This window comes from Macadamia integrifolia, chromosome 9 (assembly GCF_013358625.1).
Source record: "Macadamia integrifolia cultivar HAES 741 chromosome 9, SCU_Mint_v3, whole genome shotgun sequence".
Taxonomy (NCBI): domain Eukaryota; kingdom Viridiplantae; phylum Streptophyta; class Magnoliopsida; order Proteales; family Proteaceae; genus Macadamia; species Macadamia integrifolia.
The window spans coordinates 34758380-34779929 of record NC_056565.1 but is presented as its reverse complement, the minus strand read 5'-3'; the positions used below and the strand labels follow the sequence as shown (position 1 = coordinate 34779929).

Genomic DNA, 21550 nt, shown 5'->3' with positions numbered 1-21550 from the left:
GATGACTTATGAGAAAGAATCTCTCCTCTTTGGTGACCTACAAGCAAGAACTTTTCCACTCTAGTGATTTGTAATAGTACCAAATATGATTGTGTTGTATGATGGCATATTTGTTAAGTCCCCGGCCATGAAGATTTAAGATACATTTTCTTAATTTAATCATTGGATCTCATGGATTAAGATTTTTTTCAAATAAAGATGTAGAGGTTTTTTTTGTGTGTGTGCGTATTAGAAAGAAGGGTAAGATTGCTTAAAGTTCGTTCCTCCTTGGTAAGGTTATGGTGACTTTTGAATTCTGCGTGCTACTTTCCCCAAGATTCATGGCGAACCCATCTGTGTTCACACGGAGGTTGGAACGTGGACCACTACCCCTCACCTTCAAAATTCTAAAATTGGTGCAACTGATCTCAAGGTCCAAATGGTAAGCAGCTTAGGTTAGCCCACCACCTTTGCTTGCCTTATAATTACTTTTGATAGAAACTTTGTCCTAATAAATAGGTGAAAGAACAGAATCTTTTATATAAAAAAATAAATAGGAATCAAAGATTCAGTTACTCATGAGAAGAGGATGAGAGGAAAGGAAGGATTCCCTCATTTTCTTTCTTTGTCTAATGTTTTTTTTTTTTTTCTCGAACATTCTTAATCAATTCCCATTTGAAATTAAGAAAAGAAATTAGAGACGCCAAGGGCAAAGAATAGAATCCTTTGCACTTTAAGCAAAAAAAAATGGAAAAGAATGCATCATATGCTCTTTTTTATTTCTCGACGAAAAGAACATATCAATGAGATGCGACATAATGATTTTATACATAAGAGAGCAATAAAATCATTTATGAGAGAGATAGAGAGAGAAAATGCTATCGTAACCTCTTTTGACGTATCAGAAAACTTTTTCCTATTTAAAAAATTTGAGAAAAAGATAATTTCTATTAGAAGTATGACTTGTGCATGAGATACGTGAAGCAAAATTATCTCTCATCCCATACAAAATACAAAATGATTTTGAAATTGATACTTTTTTATGCACTCTCATTGGCTTTCAAAACATGCATGACTCATTGACTTAATATAAACCATGAAATGACGAGGAGCCTCGTAGCTGTGTATTTGCACGTTATGTGGCGAATCAAAACTCACGTGATTATTCATTAAAATTAAATTAAAAAAATAAAGAAAAAGCCTACATTCTTTCTGACTATCTCAACAATTGCCCAATAAAAAAAGAAATAAGAGAATCGATCTAATCTAAATCTACTAGGCAGTGATAGTGATCACTGCGTGCGCCGAGAAAGAAGGAAAGTCAAGATGACTCTTAAGAGAAAGATGCCAACGTGGCAGTGAAGTAAGTAGCGGTTAATTTGGGGCGTTGTTAGTGATAGCCACTCCCGATCCAGCTCGAAAGCGCGTCAAAAGCCCTTCTCCGCGGGATAAGTAATGAAACAGGGGCCCAGGCCCGGGCCCATTATCAACTCGTTACCCCTTCCAACTCCAAAGGGGTGGTGATATCGTGGTTCGCACATCCAGTGAAGCCAAAGGTCCAATGGTCTTAACAGTCAGATGAGCATCGATGATGAAGATTTGACAATCCAAAGTTGTAGAGAAGTCTATGGAATTCGCTGGAATCCAACAACACCAAAGAGAAGGAAATCAAGGCGTGGAGGAGAATCCTAAGTTTGCTTTCCTCTCACGCAAACCCTCTCTCTCTCTCTCTCTCTCTCTCTCTCTCTCTTCAGAACACTAAAAAATGACGGCTATTAATGAGGATAGATGAAAGGTAGATATTGTGGTCCTTATTTTCATTTTTCTAATCTCAAGTAAAAAGTAGGACAACTGATAGCAATCATAATCTCATGCAACTTGCAAAGCACCATAATAATCTCCATGCAACTTGCAAAGTGCCATCATAATTTCCCACTCAATAATTATTTGATTAGTAATCTATTTTCCACCACTTCAAAAAAAAAAGTTTTCATTATTTGAATTGTAATCTATTATTGAGCCAAAAAAAATTAATTATTTGACTCATAATCAAAATCATTTAAAGTATATTAATGATATGACGCGAGAGTGGCCAAAGTAGGGATTCATTCTCACATCCTCTCATATAATGAGTTGCGGGGTTCATTTGAAATGATTTTACTATTTTTTTATATCCGAAATTATTAGTTGTATTCCATTGATGAACTCCTTTATCCTATTTTCTCATAGCTCATCCCTTTCTCCTATTTATTTAACACATGTAATAATAAAAAAAATCAAGAGGTAGACAGGGGCAAATGATAAATAGAGATAGGAATGTAAACTGATCAAATTCAAATCATATATCACTATCTATATGGATACGAACGCAGATTGAATACATATTTTCAACTATTTATTTATACCTAGTAAAGACTAAAGAGTGGAGTCGTAAGTCTAAAGAAAGTGGCACTACGATCTCACTGAGCATTTTGAGAGGTAGATGAGAGGTAGAGAATTGGAGAAAATGACAATTCAAGAAGATGAGAAGGTGAGGTTGAATCTACTACCTCACTATGATTGATGTTGAATTGTCATATCAGAAATTATATAGACTTTCTCATAATTTTTTTTATTTAATTAATATACCGTGAATTAAAATATATATTTAAAAATTATAAAAAAATTACTTAATTATAATTTTATAGTTGGAACTGATTAGATAATATGGGGCCATGTCATATAATTATCATCATTAAATAACTATTCTAGAAATGTCTCTAAAGAGTTTTAAAATTAGTTGTGTGGATAGCTATGGCTGTCTCTGTCTCTTAAGTCAAATAAGATATAGTGTCATCAGATGTGATAACAGAAAAAAATATATAATAATAATAATAAATAAATAAATAAATAAACCCATTACCACATACATATACAAACATAGAGTAGAATTCAAATCAATCAAAAATTGCCTGTCCCTATGAATATATGATAGCTAGACATTAGCTAAGGAAAGAACGTCTCATAAAATAATCGAGGACCACATTGTCATTACAGCTAGAAGCGTGAAGTTGTGGCAAATTCCTGAAACACAAACACTCCTCCCCTTCTTTAAATCAAGGAATGAATGAATGAAAAGATGATCAGACATATCCCTAACCACATCCAAATCACATGTCATTTAAGCTCTTTAGCTTAGCAATTACCAACATGATTTGATAAATTGGAATTGGATTGTTGATTTTGGTCTAATCAAATTTAAATCAATCGATTTCGATTTTATCAGCTAATTTATATTTGACTTTTAGGGTTCCTCTCGATTCCGGCTAAATCAAAATAAGAATTAATCTGTAGAGATCAAAATCAAAATGTTACCCATTGCACTCGCTTGCACCATGATAAAATTGACTTTCAATTAGCATTATCTTTCACTACTCGAAAAACTATTTTGCGTACGACTATGACAACCATTTTTTAGGGGAAAAAGGGAAAGATAAGTTATTAACACTGGTTAAGTTTCTCTACTTCATCTAGGTGAAAAGATTATACGTCTTTTTATTGTGGTTGGGTGGAACTCTAAACTACAATGGTAATGTTAGACTTCACATGGAAGTGAATTAATGATTGACACTTTCATAAAAAAGAAAAAAGAAAAAAAAAAAAATCTTTGATCGTAAGTCAAGGATTGATTTGTCCTTCACCTATATTGAATAGAGAATGAGAATCTCATCATTTGAGGTTCCCCACTTGATCGAGAGTCGGGACTTCAAAAATAATAATACAAATATTTCAGACATTTGCATATAGAGGGGTCAATATAACATCTTAATGGTGGAATTCTCTTCACTTGTGCTTAATTTTAACTTTGATTTAGTTTGTGTTAAATTATGGGAATATAAATTTTTTTCAAAAAAAGATTTTTGGTGGAATGCATGGTTTCCAATCAGTTCCATTTAAAGTACTACTTAGGGCATGCCTTGAATTATGCATGTCTTTCCTTATTACTTCTCCTACGATTATTTTAGGTTTGTCCCTAATTCTTTTAATACCTTCAATTTGAATCAAATCATTATACATCCTAAGGCTTCTGTTGAATATGTCCATAGTCCATATTACTTCAATAGTCTGTAAAAAATCGAAGTAGTTCCCAAATCAAATCTAATATGATTATTCTATATTTGATTCTTTCTAATTTTACTGAACATCTATTTTAACATTTAAATCTTCTATATCACCTTATTTATTTATAATTTAATCAATGAAATTCAGTTTTTTTAGGCAGTTTCTTTCTCATCTGGTACCAAAAATAACTTCTTCCCTCACTCTATATTTTATTAAAAAAAAAAAAAAAAAAAAAAAAACTAACCAGAGGTAGTGGTCAGTCAAAAAAGAATATATTATATGAATGGTTGGGTAGACGTGCTTCTTCCATTCAAAATATTGGGCAACTTTTAGACTTTCTATTCCCAAACGTCTTCTCCCCGTAGTGGCATAGTGCCTCCCGAGACATTGGGTCGGTCCCACCATCCCCTCACACACCCTAATCATGTTGGGTATCGTGCCAGTGTTAGTTTTGGTGGGACCGTTCCTTAGAAAATCTAAATTCATTTAGTCTTCTAATGCTTATATCACTGCTGATATAAGGAATAAGGAACGCTTTGACGACGATGATTTGGAATTTTTTGGATTTGGGAATTTTGGCTCCATGCACCAACATCCGTAAAATCCAAGACTCCCCACCTCATGCCGCCGCAATTAACTCTCTCTCTCTCTTGTCATCTCTGATCTCATAACTTCCTCCCTACTCATTAGGTCTGTAACGTAACCACGGTTCTGTCTCGCTCAGGGTTTTAAGAACCGGGATCGGATCGGCCAAACGAATCAGGATTGGAATTGGCCGAACACGATACCTACTTCGGCCGATCTGGCGCTCTTATTTTTGTCACATATTTACAGATTCTTTTCTAATCCGGATTATTGGAATTGATTCAAATCATGGTTTGTGGTATCAATACCATATTGACCATATCAACTGATACATATCAATATTACTGTATTCAATATCGATATTAATACTTGATCAATACAATATCAATATTATATTAGTATGATTGATTGAGACCCATAACGATACCTGATCAATACATATCTGTGTTTTTAAATGCCTCTCTCTCTCTCTATATATATATATATAATGAAGTGTTGTTAGAGATTGTGAATGGTCAACATTTCAGCCGTTAGATAGATACACAAGGATGAAATATTCTTATCCAAAGACTGAAATGTTGACCGATTCTAATGGTTATAATGATAATGAATGAAACCTTTCATCTCATTATTATTAATATTATTCTCATTTTAAAGGGTCGTGTAATGATTTTAAAGAGTTTTTCGTTGAGCCACGCACACATTTGACACTACTTCATATTAAATTCCACAGCTCCAATCTCCATCATTCACTTGATCAAATAATTTGATTATTATTATTATTATTATTATTATTTAAAGGAAACCTTAAAAATCTTCAATTGCAAATTGCATATGCAATTAATAACATCCTTATGAAAGCAAAATTATGATTTAACAATATTGTATATTAATAAAATATTTTTATCACTTCATGGTATATTACCATTACTTAAAAAAAAAAATGGTAAGGCTTAAAAAAAAAAGTTCATGGTATATTACAAGTAATAGAACTCTAATTAAAAAAAAGAAAAGAAATACATCTATGTAATTTCTCAATGACACTTCAACATCAACTCTAGTGAGGTTATGAATTTTTATTAAAAAATAAAAGTGATGGATTCAACTCTCACCATTTCATCTTCTTGAATTTTTTGTTTTTTCTAGTTCTCGGTTCACTCAATAATGCAACAATGTTGCTCGCTCTTGGTTATCAAACTCATGACTCCTTTTTTCACTAGAGATATAAATGGATAATTGAAAACCTGTATTTAATTCTTTTTTTTTTTTTTGGTGTGTCAAACAAGGTATTCGGACCAATTTACACGCACCTTGATTAATCTTCAGGGAGACTAGCATAGCAATCCACCATCACGTTCTCCATTTAAATTGCAAATGTTTAATATGTGTTTGTATTTAATTCATATTAAAAAAAAAATGGTTTCTAGAAAACTATCAAATCTATTCAACAATTCAACAAATGCATATACAAATAGTGTTATGTTTTATTTTAATTTGATCCGTTTGCATATCTAATTGGGTATTAACTCAAATAACATTCCTACCTCTCTACGAATCATTGTTTGGTGAAACAAAATTGGTCTCCATCAATTTAGATTATGATGGAATCAACTTGAACCCTAAAAAAATTAGGTCCCAATTTTATGTAGCCAAAATAGAGAATAAAATTCAAACGATATCAATATGATTTGATCGTGATTTTCAACTTGATTAGACCATAAACCTCTATGAAAAAACTAAAACCATGATAATAATAGGGGGAAGGCATTCGTACACATGCACGACAATGTAAAAAAACTTTTTCCTAATAATAAAATAAGTATAAAAAAATAATGTTATTAGGCTGTGGTGGTGTCTACGCTTATACACATATATAGAGGGCATAATAATGGTCCCACCCTCATGAAATACAAAAATCACGCCGTTGTTGATTTTCTTGCATGATTTAGCATTGGTTCTTTATGATAATGTAAGGGCCACGCAGCCTCGCAGTGATCCTTTATGCAACAAATTATTAAAGTTAGGGAAAAATATCTCTTAGTCGCCAAGTTTTTTATGATTATTTGCAGATAATTTTTTTAATATATTTTTATATTTTATCAAAACATGATATTATTCTTTTTACGGAGTGTAAGATATAATACTATAATAAAAATCGGCAAGGATAAAATACTTAATGAAAAAATTTAAATGATGACAACACTAACAACAACCTAGTTAAGTACTAACAAGTCTTAGCATCCCAAAAAAATAATTTATAAAAAAAAACATTACATGTCCAGAGGCTTCCCACTCTCCTCCTCGTCTTTGTCTCCACATACATATATCTCTGTGTCTAAATCCCATTTGATCCCCAAGAAAAAAAATAGAAATAGAAATAGAAATAAAAATTCAAATTCAGAAAGTTGCAACCGAAAAACCGTTTAAAGGAACTTCCAGGAACTTTCATGTGGATGTGGATATTGAAGGGTGATGCAATGATGCACCACCACACAAGCTGCCACAGAAAATTTAGGTGCCATTTGCATGGGCCCCACAAAACAAACGGCTCTAATCCTTTCTCCGTAAGTATTTCACATATGTTGGTTTACTAGACTAGTTAATTTTTTGGTGGATCATTGCTCATGGGTGGGTGGTTTTGGAGATCCGACCCGATATGAACGTTTCAACCTATTCATCGATTTTCACCCTTTTTTTTTTGCTATTATTTGGTGTTGCCTGATCTGGTTCTTCCTCAAGGTTTCAAGCCTCAAACCCACCACGAGGAACATAAGTATCTGGAGTTGGAATTGGGAAGTTACTTGGAACTAACCTACTGTGTCATTGACCCAGGTTGAATTTGTTAACGTTTTTGTTTTAGAAATGACGTTTTGTGTTAGAAATAAAAATTTTAATTTTTATATCAAAATATTAATTTTTTTTTTAAACAAAATCAAAACAAAAGAACTATTTTTTGTCATTCCGTCAAGTTTTGTTTTTATCGTTTATTTTTTAAATTTTTATTAAAAAAATAAAAAATTGAAACACATTATAAATACAGCAAACGTTTTTCTAGAACGTTACCAAACGTGACTCACTTAAACATTTCTGTTTTTTAACTTCACTTTTTCTCTTTTTTTTCCTGCATTTTGCAGAGCCAAGCGTGCTATCACCTATGGTAGGACAGGAAAATAGTACTTCTAATATAATTTTATAAAATCTATGTATAGGTGTGAACACATATAGTCAACAAGAAAAAAAATGCATATTCCAAGTTTCCAACAAATAACAGAGTGCCACGTACAAGTGTAAGGACATCTGCCGGTTCAAAATGGACAGGTGTCCGTAAACCTCACTGTTTCTCTACGTGTCGGTATGTTATTGGGCAGTGCTTATTCGTTTGGGAACTCTGATGTCATTAAAATAGAATTAACAATAGGAGAGAGAAATCGTAATTTAACAAAGAAGTGAGGTTAGAGAGAGGGAGAGAGAGAGAGAGTAAAGGCCAAGGCGGTTATATAAAGGGAGAGTGACGAGAGTTTTGTAAGTAAATCAAATTGTAGAGAGAGATTCAAAGGAAAGGAAAAAAAAAAAAAAGAGTGTTATACATTTTTTTCTGTGATTTCTTCAAGGCGCTCACTGGTTGATCTTCTTCTTCTTTTTCATCCCCCCTCTGATTCCCGCTTCTCTGTATCCCTTTCTGTCATCATCTGTCTTTCAAAGATTTGGTTTTTAGGTTTGTTTTTTTGGATTTTGAAACAGGAAAAAAAAGCAAACTTGGACGAGTTTTTTCGGAAGCCGGGTGATTCAGAATAGAGATTCAGTTTTCTTTTTTTGCAAAGCTTTTGTTAGGTTTTTATCTTTTAATTTTCTGTAAAATTTGCTCGACTAAGAGGGTTGTTTTTCTGTCCCTCAAGTTGATGGTTCTAGGTCTAGAAATTCACTTGTAGAAAGAAAACTCTTTTTTTTTTTCCCGGATTTTCTCTTTGTTTTTCTTTGAAACCATTACCTGTTCTTTGATTTTGGTAAGAAACAGGTGGGTTTTTGTTTTCACGGATTCTGCGGTTTCTGGTTTTTTTGAGTCGCAGTTTTTTTTCTCTTTTTAGTTGCTTGATTCAGAAGTCATGGCTGCAGCTATTGATATTTACACTAGTAGTTCTGCTTCTGTATTGACAGATCCTTTTAGAGAGGAGCTTATGAAGGCACTGGAACCTTATATCAAAAGTGATTCATCAACCTCCTCTGTAACCCCTTCTTCCTCTTCAACAACCACACCATCTCCTTCTTCTTCTTCATCATCACCGTCTTCTTCTTCTTATTACCCCTTCTGCTCTTTCTCTTCTCAACCCCAGCTTTACCCTGATTCTTGCTCGACATCGACGACCCAAATGTTTTCTCCAGGGATCTCGATCCAAGGCCAATATGGTCTCGAGCAATCAGGTTCTTCCATAGGGCTTAATTACCTCAACCCTACGCAGGTTCAGCAGATTCAAGCCCAGATCCAGCTCCAACAACAACAGCAACACATGGCTGCCATGGCCGCAGCTTCCATGCACAATCAGAAGCTAAGGCAATGGCGGCAGCAGCAGCAACATCAACAACATACCCTGAATTTCCTCAGTCCGAAAGCAATCCCGATGAAGCTAGTGGGTTCACCACCAAAACCCACGAAGCTCTACAGAGGGGTGAGACAGCGGCATTGGGGGAAATGGGTTGCAGAGATCCGACTACCGAAGAACCGTACTCGGCTTTGGCTTGGCACTTTCGACACCGCTGAGGAGGCGGCTTTGGCCTACGATAAGGCCGCTTACAAGCTCAGAGGAGAGTTTGCAAGACTGAACTTCCCCAATCTTCGGCATCAAATTAATGTCGGAGGGGAGTTTGGTGATTATGATCCCTTGCATTCCTCAGTGGATGCGAAGCTTCAGGCCATTTGTCAGAGCCTGGCTAATTTGCAGAAACAGGGGAAAGCAGGGAAGTCTGCATCTTCTTCTGATAAGAAAGCGAACGATGGGCAATCGCAGTCTCAAGCGAGTTCGACGGTGCCAACCGTGCCTCAGCCGATTATTGGTTTGGATAATTCATCAGAGGGCAAAGTGGATTTTCGGGGAGCAAAGGATTGTAAGGTGGAGGACGCATCATCGCCATCATCAACAGAAAGCGATGAGTCTGCAGGTTATTCGCCTGAATCTGTTATCAAGTTCCCTGATTTCAACGAGCCTCCATGGGATGAGTCGGAGAAGTTCTTATTGGCGAAGTTCCCATCGTTGGAGATCGATTGGGAAGCTATCCTGTCTTGAATTTTATTGTATTTGCATCGTCCCTTCTTTTTATTTGGGATCTTGTTTCTTAGCTCAGTTAGGTGGGTTCTTTCTCAGTAGTAACCGTTTTCTGTTAATGGTTTATAAGTATAAAAATTGGTAATCTCCGGTTGCTACTGCGATGAATTTTTGAGATTTGCAGAGCTATAGCTTGGAGAGTCTGTTAAGGTTAGAGTCAGTCAAGGTAGTAGAGGGTCTTAATGAGGTCATGTTAATATGTCTCATTTCTCCATCTGGTCTGCTAGTTTTTTCTTGCTTGACCAGGTTGTAGTTACTATTATGTAATCGTCTAATCTTTCCCTTTTGCTCTAATTTGTAATATGTATGTAATTCTGAACTCTGTAAGGGTGTAATTACTCGTCTTCTTGAGTATAAGATTGTTTCCTTTTGTGTGTTATGGTGTAATCTCTGCAAAGCATGTGGAGGTGGTGGTGATATGAGTCTTGCTCTTCAGTGATGCTGGTCTTAACTAGTTAAGCTCTGATTCTTGATGGGAAAAATGAAATCTTGATAAGAATTAGATGGTTAGGAATGAGGAATTGAAGATGATGGCCCAGAGTAGTAGGACATGGAGTTGTTTATGTGGTGTGTGAATAAATTTCCCATCGATGGTAACAGAGCTGGCATGTGAACACCACAGAAATTTTGAGAATCTAATTAGTCTTTGAACAAATACAATGAACCTTACCCATAAAAAGCACAAACAACTTTTGGGACCATAGGCTTGGCAGTTAGCAGATAGCACAGCCGCACAGGGAGGTCTGAATCTTGACTCTTAGAGAAGGAAAATATATTTTTTGCTTTGGGGGTGTGGCAGTTATTATTTTGATGGAATGATTTTGTTTGGACTATTTAGTTGAATTCTTATTGAAAATAAGCGTGCCTGCCCACCAGAGTACACTGCACGCCATAGCCAAGAGGGTCAAAGTTTTGATTTTGAAGGAATGGTAATATCCACTCTCTCTCTCTCTCTCTCTCTCTCTCTCTCTCTCTCACTTTCACTTTTGCAAGTTGCAGGCATGAGATTCCCTTTCATAGTCATTGCTTTTGAAATTTTCAGGCATGTAAATTCCCTTTCATGGCATGCATGGATGATAGATACTATCTGCAAATAAAAAGCAAATAGTAATTGGAGTTCATATCATCCTATAGCCATACTCATGGTTGTTATGGCTATAGGTATCAGTCTCTCTGTTGATATTTTGACACTGATTGGGCCGTATATGGATAGAAGTAAATCTCTGAAAATATTGATGACTTCATTGATATTGATACATACAGGGCCGTGTATAGCCAGACGTGTATCATGATATTGATACCGGTTGGGCCATATGTGGGCAGAATTAAATTTCAGAAATCATTGATGCGCTCGTTGATATTGATACATATTGCGCGGTATATAGTCAGATGTAAATCTCTGAAAATATCGATGAGTATCAGATATTGTACGGCAAGCAGTGCTTTCGCATGATCAATGAACAATACTGGACATGTTAAGACTCAAACTCACAATCATCAGCTATGATGAGTTGAGAGCATTTTCACCATTAGGCTATCAACCCCATTGATTATAAGTATGACATTGATGCTTCGAACTATGATCATACGACTCATACTAGGGAAGACAATAATAATTCAATCTTTATCTTAATTAAATGGGGGTTAAATGTAACAATTAAGAAAAATCTCACATAAATAAGGTTGGCTGTATGAATCATAAGTCTCCAATCAACTTTATTCGATATCATACCTGAATCAGCTACATGGAATCAAATAACTTTGTTTTTTGATCTTTCAAATTTTTAAGTTTTAAATCTATTAACAAATCCCAAATAATACTGTGCTAATGCATACAAAGTCCAACTGGTTGGACTCAGATGGGGACTTGGGTTTCTGGGTTGTTGAGTGTTCTAAGTCCTAACACCTAAAGCTTGGAGCCTAGCCTCGGTGGGAAGTTTATTGTCCACCTACCACCATTCACTGAGGGCGGGTAACCAATGTGTTTGATGGTGGTGGGTTTTTAGTAAGTTGGGACCATGGGAATACCTGATTACCCAATTCCAGGTGCTGCAGGCCAAATGTCATTTCTGGTTTGGGAAAAGGATAAATAAAGCCTGCCCTGTTGTGGTGGTGTGGTGGTGGTGGTAGTGGTGGCAGTGATGAAAGAGAAGAGTTGGTAGGCCATAAGTATAATTGTCACTACACGTTGGTATTCTGACCCCCATACGGTGGAGTTGATATATAGAACTATAGAAGCCTCCTGATTCTTCTACTCATTTGTCTACCAAAAAAGATTCTTCTACTTTTTTTTTTTTTTTTGGGAAATCTTCTTATGATCAAAGTTAGTGGAAAAAAATTTATTTTTTGAGGCAGCTTTCCTTCTTCACGATCAAGGGTTCAGTTGATGTGCAGACGGTATTGGAGAATGGTCAAGAGATATTATTGTATAGTTTTATGTATTGGGTATCGATGAATCGGTATTGGGTATTAATATTGGATGTTTATGAAAACGGGTTTGTATCGAACAGAGTTTTCTTTCAAAGATATCGATATCATAGGGTATTTTGATAAATTATACCTCATGTTCATACCGTGCATCAATCCAATATCGGTGTCGGTGTCAGTGTTGGCTAAGAGTGATACGGGTAAGATGATTCAAGGTTGATACCTAAAACTATATGTTATCAAAGAAGTAATATAGGGGTGGGGTAAGGATTTATGACCATAGATGGATGCAGAGATTTGAATGACATATACCTACCTGCAGGTGCATTCATAACTTCTAACTTTTATGATTGCCCCTTATTTTATTTTTGCCAAATGGATTTCTAAATTTGGGGTAAATGAGTGTTTTTAAAAAATATTGGAAAGTGATTACTGTTATGCCATTCGTAGGGGAGGTCATTGTCTTAGGCAGATGCATATGTAAAATGATTAGATATTAACCTTATTGAAGGAAAAACTGTGTTATATTAGATGGGAAAGTAAGGTTGCAATTGATTTAACACATTAAGGGTGTTAATATAAAAATCTCTTCAAAATAATTCAAAATAATACGTTTCTTTGAATGAGGGTAAAATGGTATCATTACACATATGTAATGAAAAGTAAACATGATTATACATTTTTTGAAAATGACATAATGGTCTAATATTATTTTTTAAATATTTTTTAATCACCTAACTTAAAAAACTTTCGAGAATGAGATAATGGACAATCAAAAAAGGGTTATAATTTCTCAATTCATCACTTTAATTACAACAAGATGCATCATTTGTTACATCAGGGTGAAGAATAATTCTCATCTTTGTCAAATAGGCTACAATGATCAAATCCATTAAGGGCAACAACATAAGTCACAAGAAGAGTGAATATGAAAAAAAAAAAAAAAAAAAAACTGTGGATGTGATGTTCCTGTACTAATAGGGATTTAACAAAGATACAATGCAAAGTTTTCTTTCACTCGTAGCCATCAAATCCAGCAATCATGATGACCAATCACTCTAAGTGGTAGTTATGCCATTTTCTATGTTTAATTGACTCTCAAAATTCAAAATTCAAAATTCAAAAAAAAAAAAAAAATCATTTTCCTATAAATATAAGCAAATGTTTTTAGTTGTGCCATGTGAAAAGTGATATCGCAATTTTATTCGATGTTTTCACAAAATGTTTATGCAATAAACCATTTTCCTTAAAGATACAAGAAATGTTTTCTAGGTGTGCCACATGAAAGTGTGACATGGAAATTTTGATCGTTGAATACATAGGAAATAGTTTGGATTAGCTATACGTCTGATTTCATATTTAGTAATCCATGCACCTTCTTCATATTCTTGAACTTTCGTATGTTATGTTTTGCCTCTTAATCAACTTTGTATAGAACAATTTATTTTTCGAAGATTTGAGTTGAAAGTTAGCATATGAGCAAGGTCCTTGTGGTTTACTTGTCTAAAAAATTTCAGCCTTACCAGACTTGCTATGTGATAATATCAAGTTTGAGATAGCCTCTAGATTGTATAGACCAGGGAACCTTTCCCGTAAATATAAACAAAATTTTGCACAAATAGAAGCTAGAGTAATTCAAGAACTAAGAGTGGACTTTAGGAATATAATACAAAGGGACATCTTTTGGTCCACAATACTTCTTTGATTATTAAATGTAACTAAAATTAATAAAAGTAAATGATTTTGGACCAAATCAAAGTTCAAGGATGCAAGAAAGAAGAATCTGAAATATCATTCTCACCTCACTCTTCTTCACCCCAGCCCCTCCCTGCTGTTTCCTAAGGAGATTTGTAACTTTTGCTTACCTTGAAAAGGACTCCATGACAAAGTGGGCACACAAAAACCATATCTACCTTGCTCCCACCATATACAATATCTTATCTTCAGAGATAAGGAATTTTGAGCTCATCACCTCCCATCTCTTTATTCTTATTCTTTCTCAGCAAGAGAAAACAAGTTCACACAGAAGAATCACAAGGGAGGAGAGAGGAGGCTCTGAAAGCTCCTGTTGGACCATCAGGAAATCCTAACAAAGCATCAGAACCCCCTCCCCTCTCCCTCTGGGGGGATTCTTTTTCTCTGCTATTACGTACAAAAGCCCTTTCTCCATTTAAAAAATTTCCATTATTTCCATTATTTCTTTGGATAGGCACTTAAGCACTTCCCAAAGTTTCACCTTTTAACCCTTTGTTAATAAGTAGAAGAAAGATTTTCCTCACCCAGTGAAGGAGTCTCCATCTAGTTTCTTTAGTTTATTGGTTTTCTTTTTCTCCCTTAAATTTCGTCAAAAGCATTCCAATGTTAAGCAAGTCCAAAAAGAGGTGTGAATGACGATGTAATTCTTCTCTAAAAGCCCCATTGAAGGTTACTTTTAGGGCAAGAAAGGTAGAAATCTTGATTAGGATATCTCTCTTTTTTATTTTTTTTTTCTTTCGTGAAAGGGTGATCTCATTTTACAGGTGACAGTATATTTACCCGTAATGCTTACGTGTCATAGCAAGAACTTTGGATCACAATTCACAACTAAGAATCTAATCTTTGAAAAAGGGAAAAAAGAGCTAGATTGTTGGTTATTAGTATTTAACAAGGTTTGAGCAGGAAAGAAGGTATTTTGGCACCCACAAGTCATAGTAAATGAACCAGAAAGCGAAGGGATGTAATTGAAGTGTTACACCTCACATCCCCTCTCCTGAAAATATTTAATTCTATCACGCTATTACAACATGATCATGGTATAATACATTTTAACAAAATCCATTGGACAAATTGTTGGTGTATGATGTCTTGTATTCCATCGCAGTTTAATCCAGGGAGTACTGGTGTAGTACCTAGACAGCCAGGACGACGGTCCTGCTAGCCGGTTAGCTGGCCGTGGGGTTGCAAGGGGGGCAGGAGGCCCCCCTGCATGCAGGGGGTGTAAGGGGACACAACCCCCCGCTCGAATTTTTTATTTGAGGGCAATTGTAGTTTAATCCGGATTAGGGTGACAATTGTAGTTTAATCCGGATTAGGGTTTTTTCTCGCTATATATTTATAGCGAGGGTTTCTTTCTCTGTAATGCAAGCAATACTGAGAGGTGTGAGGACGAGCGTTGTAACCCTATTCTCCATTGATAGTGAAGCAGGATCTCATCTCACCGGGGACGTAGGCAACCTTGCCAAACCTCGTAAAATCTGTGTGCATTGTTTGTTTTGTTTTTCCATTATCTTCTGCATCGTTTTAGGGTTGCGTTTCTACAGTAGGCAAACGATCTAAGAGCTTCCACTGGTCCCCAGAATGTGCATTGCACACCAAACCGAACTTCAATGGGACCGAAATAATTATACGGAGTAGAAGCTTCAACACAGTGCAAGAGTTTGATGAAATGCTAGAAAGGAATTAGATGCCAAAAGCAGTACTTGAAGCCCAACAGTCCCAAGATTTGGTTGCAAACATTAAAATACAACATCTGGATGCCTATGGTTCAAAATTGAAGGAATATGAGGATGCTAATGAGAATGGTGTTGCAGTTTATGGAAAGGAAGAAAGTCACTTGCGGCAGGATATCAATTTAGTCAAGGAACTGAATGTGATTGAAGAAAAAGAAATCGTGGAAGTCGATAAGCCTAGACATCGACAAAATAATGAGGCTGCTATGGACATGTTAGTGAATTCTACTAGTTCAAATTATACGATTAAGACGATCGATATGAAGGGGAATGCAATGACTGAAAGCAGGGGCGGCTTGAGAGGAAAGGTTATGGGAAAAGGGCTAACAACACTGGAAATTCCAACTGAAAATATTGATTTCCTTGCAGCTAGCAGAAGTCTCAAGGAGTGGCTTAATGTGGGAGGGCAATTATTCTCTCCCGGAGCTTATGTCACTCCTAAATTTGGTCCTTTACCAAGTAATTCAGTGGATGATAATCAATGCAATGAGGACTCTGTCTTTGACCAAGAAATTGTGACGGCATTTGAAGAAGCAATGCAACAGCTACAATCAGAGGAAGAATGCATTCTTTTTTTTGGGGAAAAAGAAAAATATAATTAAATAGGAGAAAATAATTACAACCTTTGGTAGACCTTCCCGCATGCATCATCACGTAAAAGGACGATCAGATCAGCAGGAAGGTTTGAGAGATCAAAAATAGTCTCCTGAGGAGATTGAACAAAAGAAGTCAAAAAATCAGCACAAGTATTGATTTCACGAACATGATGCGAAAAAACACAGTGCTGAAAATTCGCATAAAGCTCAAAGATATCATCAGGAAGTGCTAGAGTGAACCAGGAGGGCGAAACTTCCCAGTAATCATCTGAACAGCAGCCAGAGAGTCCGAACGAACCTAAAGGTGGGTACATCGAAGGTCCCTGGCTCTCTTGAGACCTTGACGAATGGCATCAGCTCAACACATAGAATGTTATCATAAACTACGTCACCCGCCAAAGCAAAAACGGGGCAGCCCCTGGCATCTCGAGCGATAACGCCATACCCGCCTAGCCCTTCTCTAATCGAGCCATCACAATTTAAAGCAAGCCACGTGGCAGGGGGCCGGGGCCGAGGCCAAGAGAAAAACTGAAACGAGTGAGAAAGAAACTCCGGTTTGATTTTCCATCGGTGAAAAAACTCCTTAGTGGATGAGGAACTCGCAGTTCTGATATCTAGTTGACAGAAACGACCTCTGGTATCGCTAACAATTCGATGAAAAAGCTCATCCACGTTGGTAGCCTCCGTTTTGAAGATACAATTGTTGCGCTCACACCAGATTCGATAGACCACTGTAGAGAAGCAGAATCTCTGAACAGAGGAAACTGTAGAGTTCCCCTTAACATTCTGATAGAGCCAAGAAACTTCTTCAGACCATGAAGGCAAAGTATATCTCTGAAAACCACAAAGCCGCAACAACCAATGCCAAATTTCTGAAGAGTATGGACATTTGAAAAATAGATGGTCAAGGTCTTCTACATCCACGTTGCATAAGACACATCTAATGTCCACCACCAAACCCCATGAGGCCAATTGGGCTTTGGTAGGGAGTCGTTGACGAACCGCTAGCCAAGTAATGAAGGCAAAAAGCAGATGAAAGTAGCGAAACCCTATCAAAGGATGCCAATTCACCATAGCACGTAGACACCAAATAGCGTTCCATGCCGAACTAATAGAGAGTAGCCCAGAGGTGGAAGGAGTCCAAACCGTCTGATCCATGGAAAGCCGAGGGTGAGAACGAGTATTTGCGATCTCTGTCCATCTATTTAAGATAAGGGATCCTGGTGACCATCATCCTATAAACCATTCTCAGAGAGGAGCGTTGAAACCATCTCATAAGGGTTGCGACCCAATGCTTCAATGATAAGAGACCCATCCGAACATAATGGACCATTTAGCAACCAAGGATCATACCATACTAATGTATTGTGACCAGTGTGAATTAGACTTTTAGAACAGGTCATAGCAATATTTCGAGTTGACAAAATTGCATTAAAGGTTTGAAAGTATACAGTGGGAGGAGGAAGAGACCACATCAAGTGGCGGCACAACCATCGGCATCGGACAAAGCACGACCAATTGGATGACACATTAGTCGCAATGTTCCACAGATGCCTCATTAAAACAGCGGAGTTCCAGTCACAAAGACACCGCAACCCCAACCCACCTTCTTCCCTAGGAGTACAAACCACACTCCATGCCACCTTGTAAGAGCCAGTGGTAGCATGACCCCACCAAAGAAAGCGAGCCATAATGTGCTCTAGTTGATCGAGAGTGCCCTTGGGGAGCTTAAAAACATTCAACCAGTAAGCAATCGTACCCGTAAGCACAGATTGAATGAGAGTGAGGCGCCCTACGTATGACAAAGCTTTGGCCTTCCAGGAGGAAAGTCTTGCCTCAACCTTAGAGATCAACTCATTATCTCATGAGACCTAAGAGATCATGAGTGGAGAGGAACTCCCAAATACCGGATTGGCAGCTGACCAGGTAAAATACCAATAATCTGGCTAAGCCAATTCTGGAGAGTAGTAGAGCAGTTTGCAAAATAGATGGCAGATTTGCCTTTATTGATGGAAAGACCCGAGATGGCTGAAAATCTGGAAAGAAGCGTGTCCAACTAGGAGGCAGAAACGACATCAACCTTCCCAAAGACAAATAAGTCATCAGCAAAACAAACAGAGGAGATCTCGGTTTTTTCACAAAACTGATGATACCGAAAAGCCCCAGACTTGGCTGCTGCCATAGCAAGTCGAAGAAGACCTGAAGAACAATGTTGAACAAAAAGGGGGACATAGGGCAGCCTTGTCTCAATCCTCTGTTGGCACAGAATCGGTGCGATTGCGCTCCATTTAAAAAAATGACAAAGCCAGGATTAGTAATGCAAGGAACCCCCCAATTGATAAATTGAGAAGGGAAATTTAGGCGATTCAAAAGAGTGAAAAGAAAACTCCACTAGACAGAATCATACGCCTTACGCAGATCTAACTTGGCTGCAAAGCGAGGCATCCATTTATTAAGATGATAATCATGGAGCAAGTCTTGGTAGAGAAGAATGTTATCGTAAATCTGTCGACCCTCAGTGAAAGCTGATTGATTGATCCCCACCAGTTTGTGTAATACGAGCTTTAGGCGGGTTGCTAGTAATTTAGCAATGAACCGATAAATAAGGGAACTAACCACTATTGGTCTGTAGTCAGAGAACGTATTCTGATGGTCACCCTTAGGGATTAGTGTCAATCGGGATAGCTTGACTTGATCAGGAAGTCATGGGTTGTTGAAAAAATCCAGAATTGCATTGCTAACATCATGCCCCGTAATAGCCCAAGTAGCCTTATAGAAACATGCACCAAAACCGTCCGTACCTAGGGCACTATCTTTCTCTGCTGCGAAGATGACCTTCTTGATCTCATCCATAGAAAAGGCTTGAGAAAGTAATTCCTTCTCATGCCAAGATAGAGATCTATCAATGGGAAGATCGAAATTACCACAAACAACCTGAGGGGTATTCATGAAGGCTGCAGAAAAATAAGACACTGCCTCATCCCTAATCTCCTCATCATTAGACAACATAACCCTGAAAGAGGATTGAATAGAGGAGATCGAGTTACGAGCACGCCTAATCTTCAGTGATCAGTGAAAAAATTCTGAATTTCTATCCCCTTCATGTAAGAACTTAATCCGAGCCCGTTGGCGGATCTCCGATTCCCTGGCATACAATAAATCCTAAAGCTTTTGAACTAATAGGCGCTCCTGAATCACAACATCATCATCATCATCAGGATTCCCTTGGAGAATGGATTGGGCACGATCCACATCACCTTTGAGAGACTCAATTTGCAAATAAAGCGAATGGAAAATCGTTATACTCCACAATTTGAGAGCCACTTTCAACTTCTTGAGCTTTGAGAGGAGAATAAACATGGGGGTTCCAAAAATCAGCTGAGACCAAATTTCCCATACCTTGGGTAAAAAATCGAGGTGAGAGACCCAATGATTATAGAAGTAGAACTGCCTACCACGTCTTCGAAGAAGGTCTCCCAACTTGACAACCATGGAACTATGATCTGAAATACCAGGGTTCGAGAAATGAGTGAGAGAACGGGAATTCATCACCCCATAATTGGTTCACAAGAACATGGTCAATTTTGGATTTAATATGATCAGCACCAAGACCCTTGTTGTTCCAGGTATATTTACAGCCAGTCCACTTGAGATCAAATAAACCATAATCAACTAGGCAGTCAGCAAGGGGTCTTGTTACCCGAAGGAGAACCGGCCTACCCCCCCCCCTCTTCTCATCTGGGTATTTAATAGAATTAAAGTCACCCATAACCACCCAAGGATGGGAGGTATCAGAGCTGATGCGCCGGAGATCATCCCATAGAGCCTCCCTCTCAAGAGCAAAATTTTCCCCGTACACCACAGACACAAGAAAAGCATTGTGGTTGTCCTTAAAATAAACCTGAGCATGAATGATTTGGGGAGAGACATGCAAGATGTGAACCGAGACGAGGTCCTCATCCCATACTAGCATGAATGTATTTGGGGAGATACAGTGGAAGAATGCATTCTTAGACAAATTATGAAGAATTTTGAGGAATGTAGCTCAAAGGAGAAAGAAGTGGATGCAGATACCCCAATTGACATATGAGACTTAAAAAAGGACTGAAGATTGAAAGAAAATCAAGAATGTAAAATGGAACAGTTCCCTTGGTGCATGTACTCATATATAAGAATATGAATTTAAGCTTTAAGGCAAAGGAATGCATTCTAGCTTGGAATAGATTCTGGGTCTAGAATGCATTTTGAAACAGAAAAATAGAGAAGAATTGGGCTTCAGAATGCGTTCTAGACTTAGAATCTGCATTCCAAACACAGGCAAAGTAATAATATATAAGAGAGGATACAGGGACCAGTCCCATTCCTGAGAAGTGATCATCACATTTTGTTGGTTGGTTGTGATGCCGTTCTTGAATCATAGAGAATGCCAAACCCCTCTCCTTGATCGCTTGATCCATACCAAATCAGGAGGAATAGGGTGGGCGTCATTGGATTGCGTGAGCTCCAAAGAAACTGGAGGACAAATTAGATTGGGTCATCTCATAATATACTGATCAATTCTTCAGCTGTATCTAAAATCCAGTACGTACCCAATTCCCAAGTAGATCTATCGAGGTTTGACTCTGTAAGTCCAGGAAGAAGAGAGCCAAAACTTTGGGGATCCAAGTTGAAGAAGGAAGAATGATCAGAGCAAAGTATTTGGGGTTGAGTTATCTTAGCCCATATTACATATCTGGTTCACTAATAATGAATCTTCATCCTTCACCCTTATATCTAATGAGTAATAATGCCAGGTTCTGATCACATAATTATGGGGCATTTATTTGGTAATTAATTTTTGGTTATGCTGAAATTTCACTAATTTAGTAACTTTTGAATTTCTAATTAGAATCCCAAACTTAACCCATCTAACTTAAAAAAAAAAAAGTATATACGCCAATGTGGTCGATCTATTCACTTATGAATATTTCAATTAAGGGGCTCTCGAATGGCAAGGCAAGGAGGGGAGGTGCACAGAATTTTCACTGATGTGGATCGACTACAAAAGTCGTGGCTG

General features: G+C 37.1%; 1 protein-coding gene across 1 annotated transcript; it reads left to right on the top strand.

Annotated features, from left to right (window-relative positions):
• Window positions 1–8177: 8177 nt before the first annotated feature.
• LOC122088387 (ethylene-responsive transcription factor RAP2-4-like) lies at window positions 8178–10362 on the top strand. Its single transcript, XM_042657649.1, has one exon. The coding sequence runs from the start codon at window positions 8769–8771 to the stop codon at window positions 9942–9944; it is 1176 nt and encodes a 391-aa protein (XP_042513583.1). The 5' UTR covers window positions 8178–8768; the 3' UTR covers window positions 9945–10362.
• Window positions 10363–21550: the final 11188 nt, after the last annotated feature.

Coding starts and splice junctions, on each gene's coding strand:
- LOC122088387 (XM_042657649.1), top strand. CDS start 8,769: ATGGCTGCAGCTATTGATATTTACACTAGTAGTTCTGCTTCTGTATTG.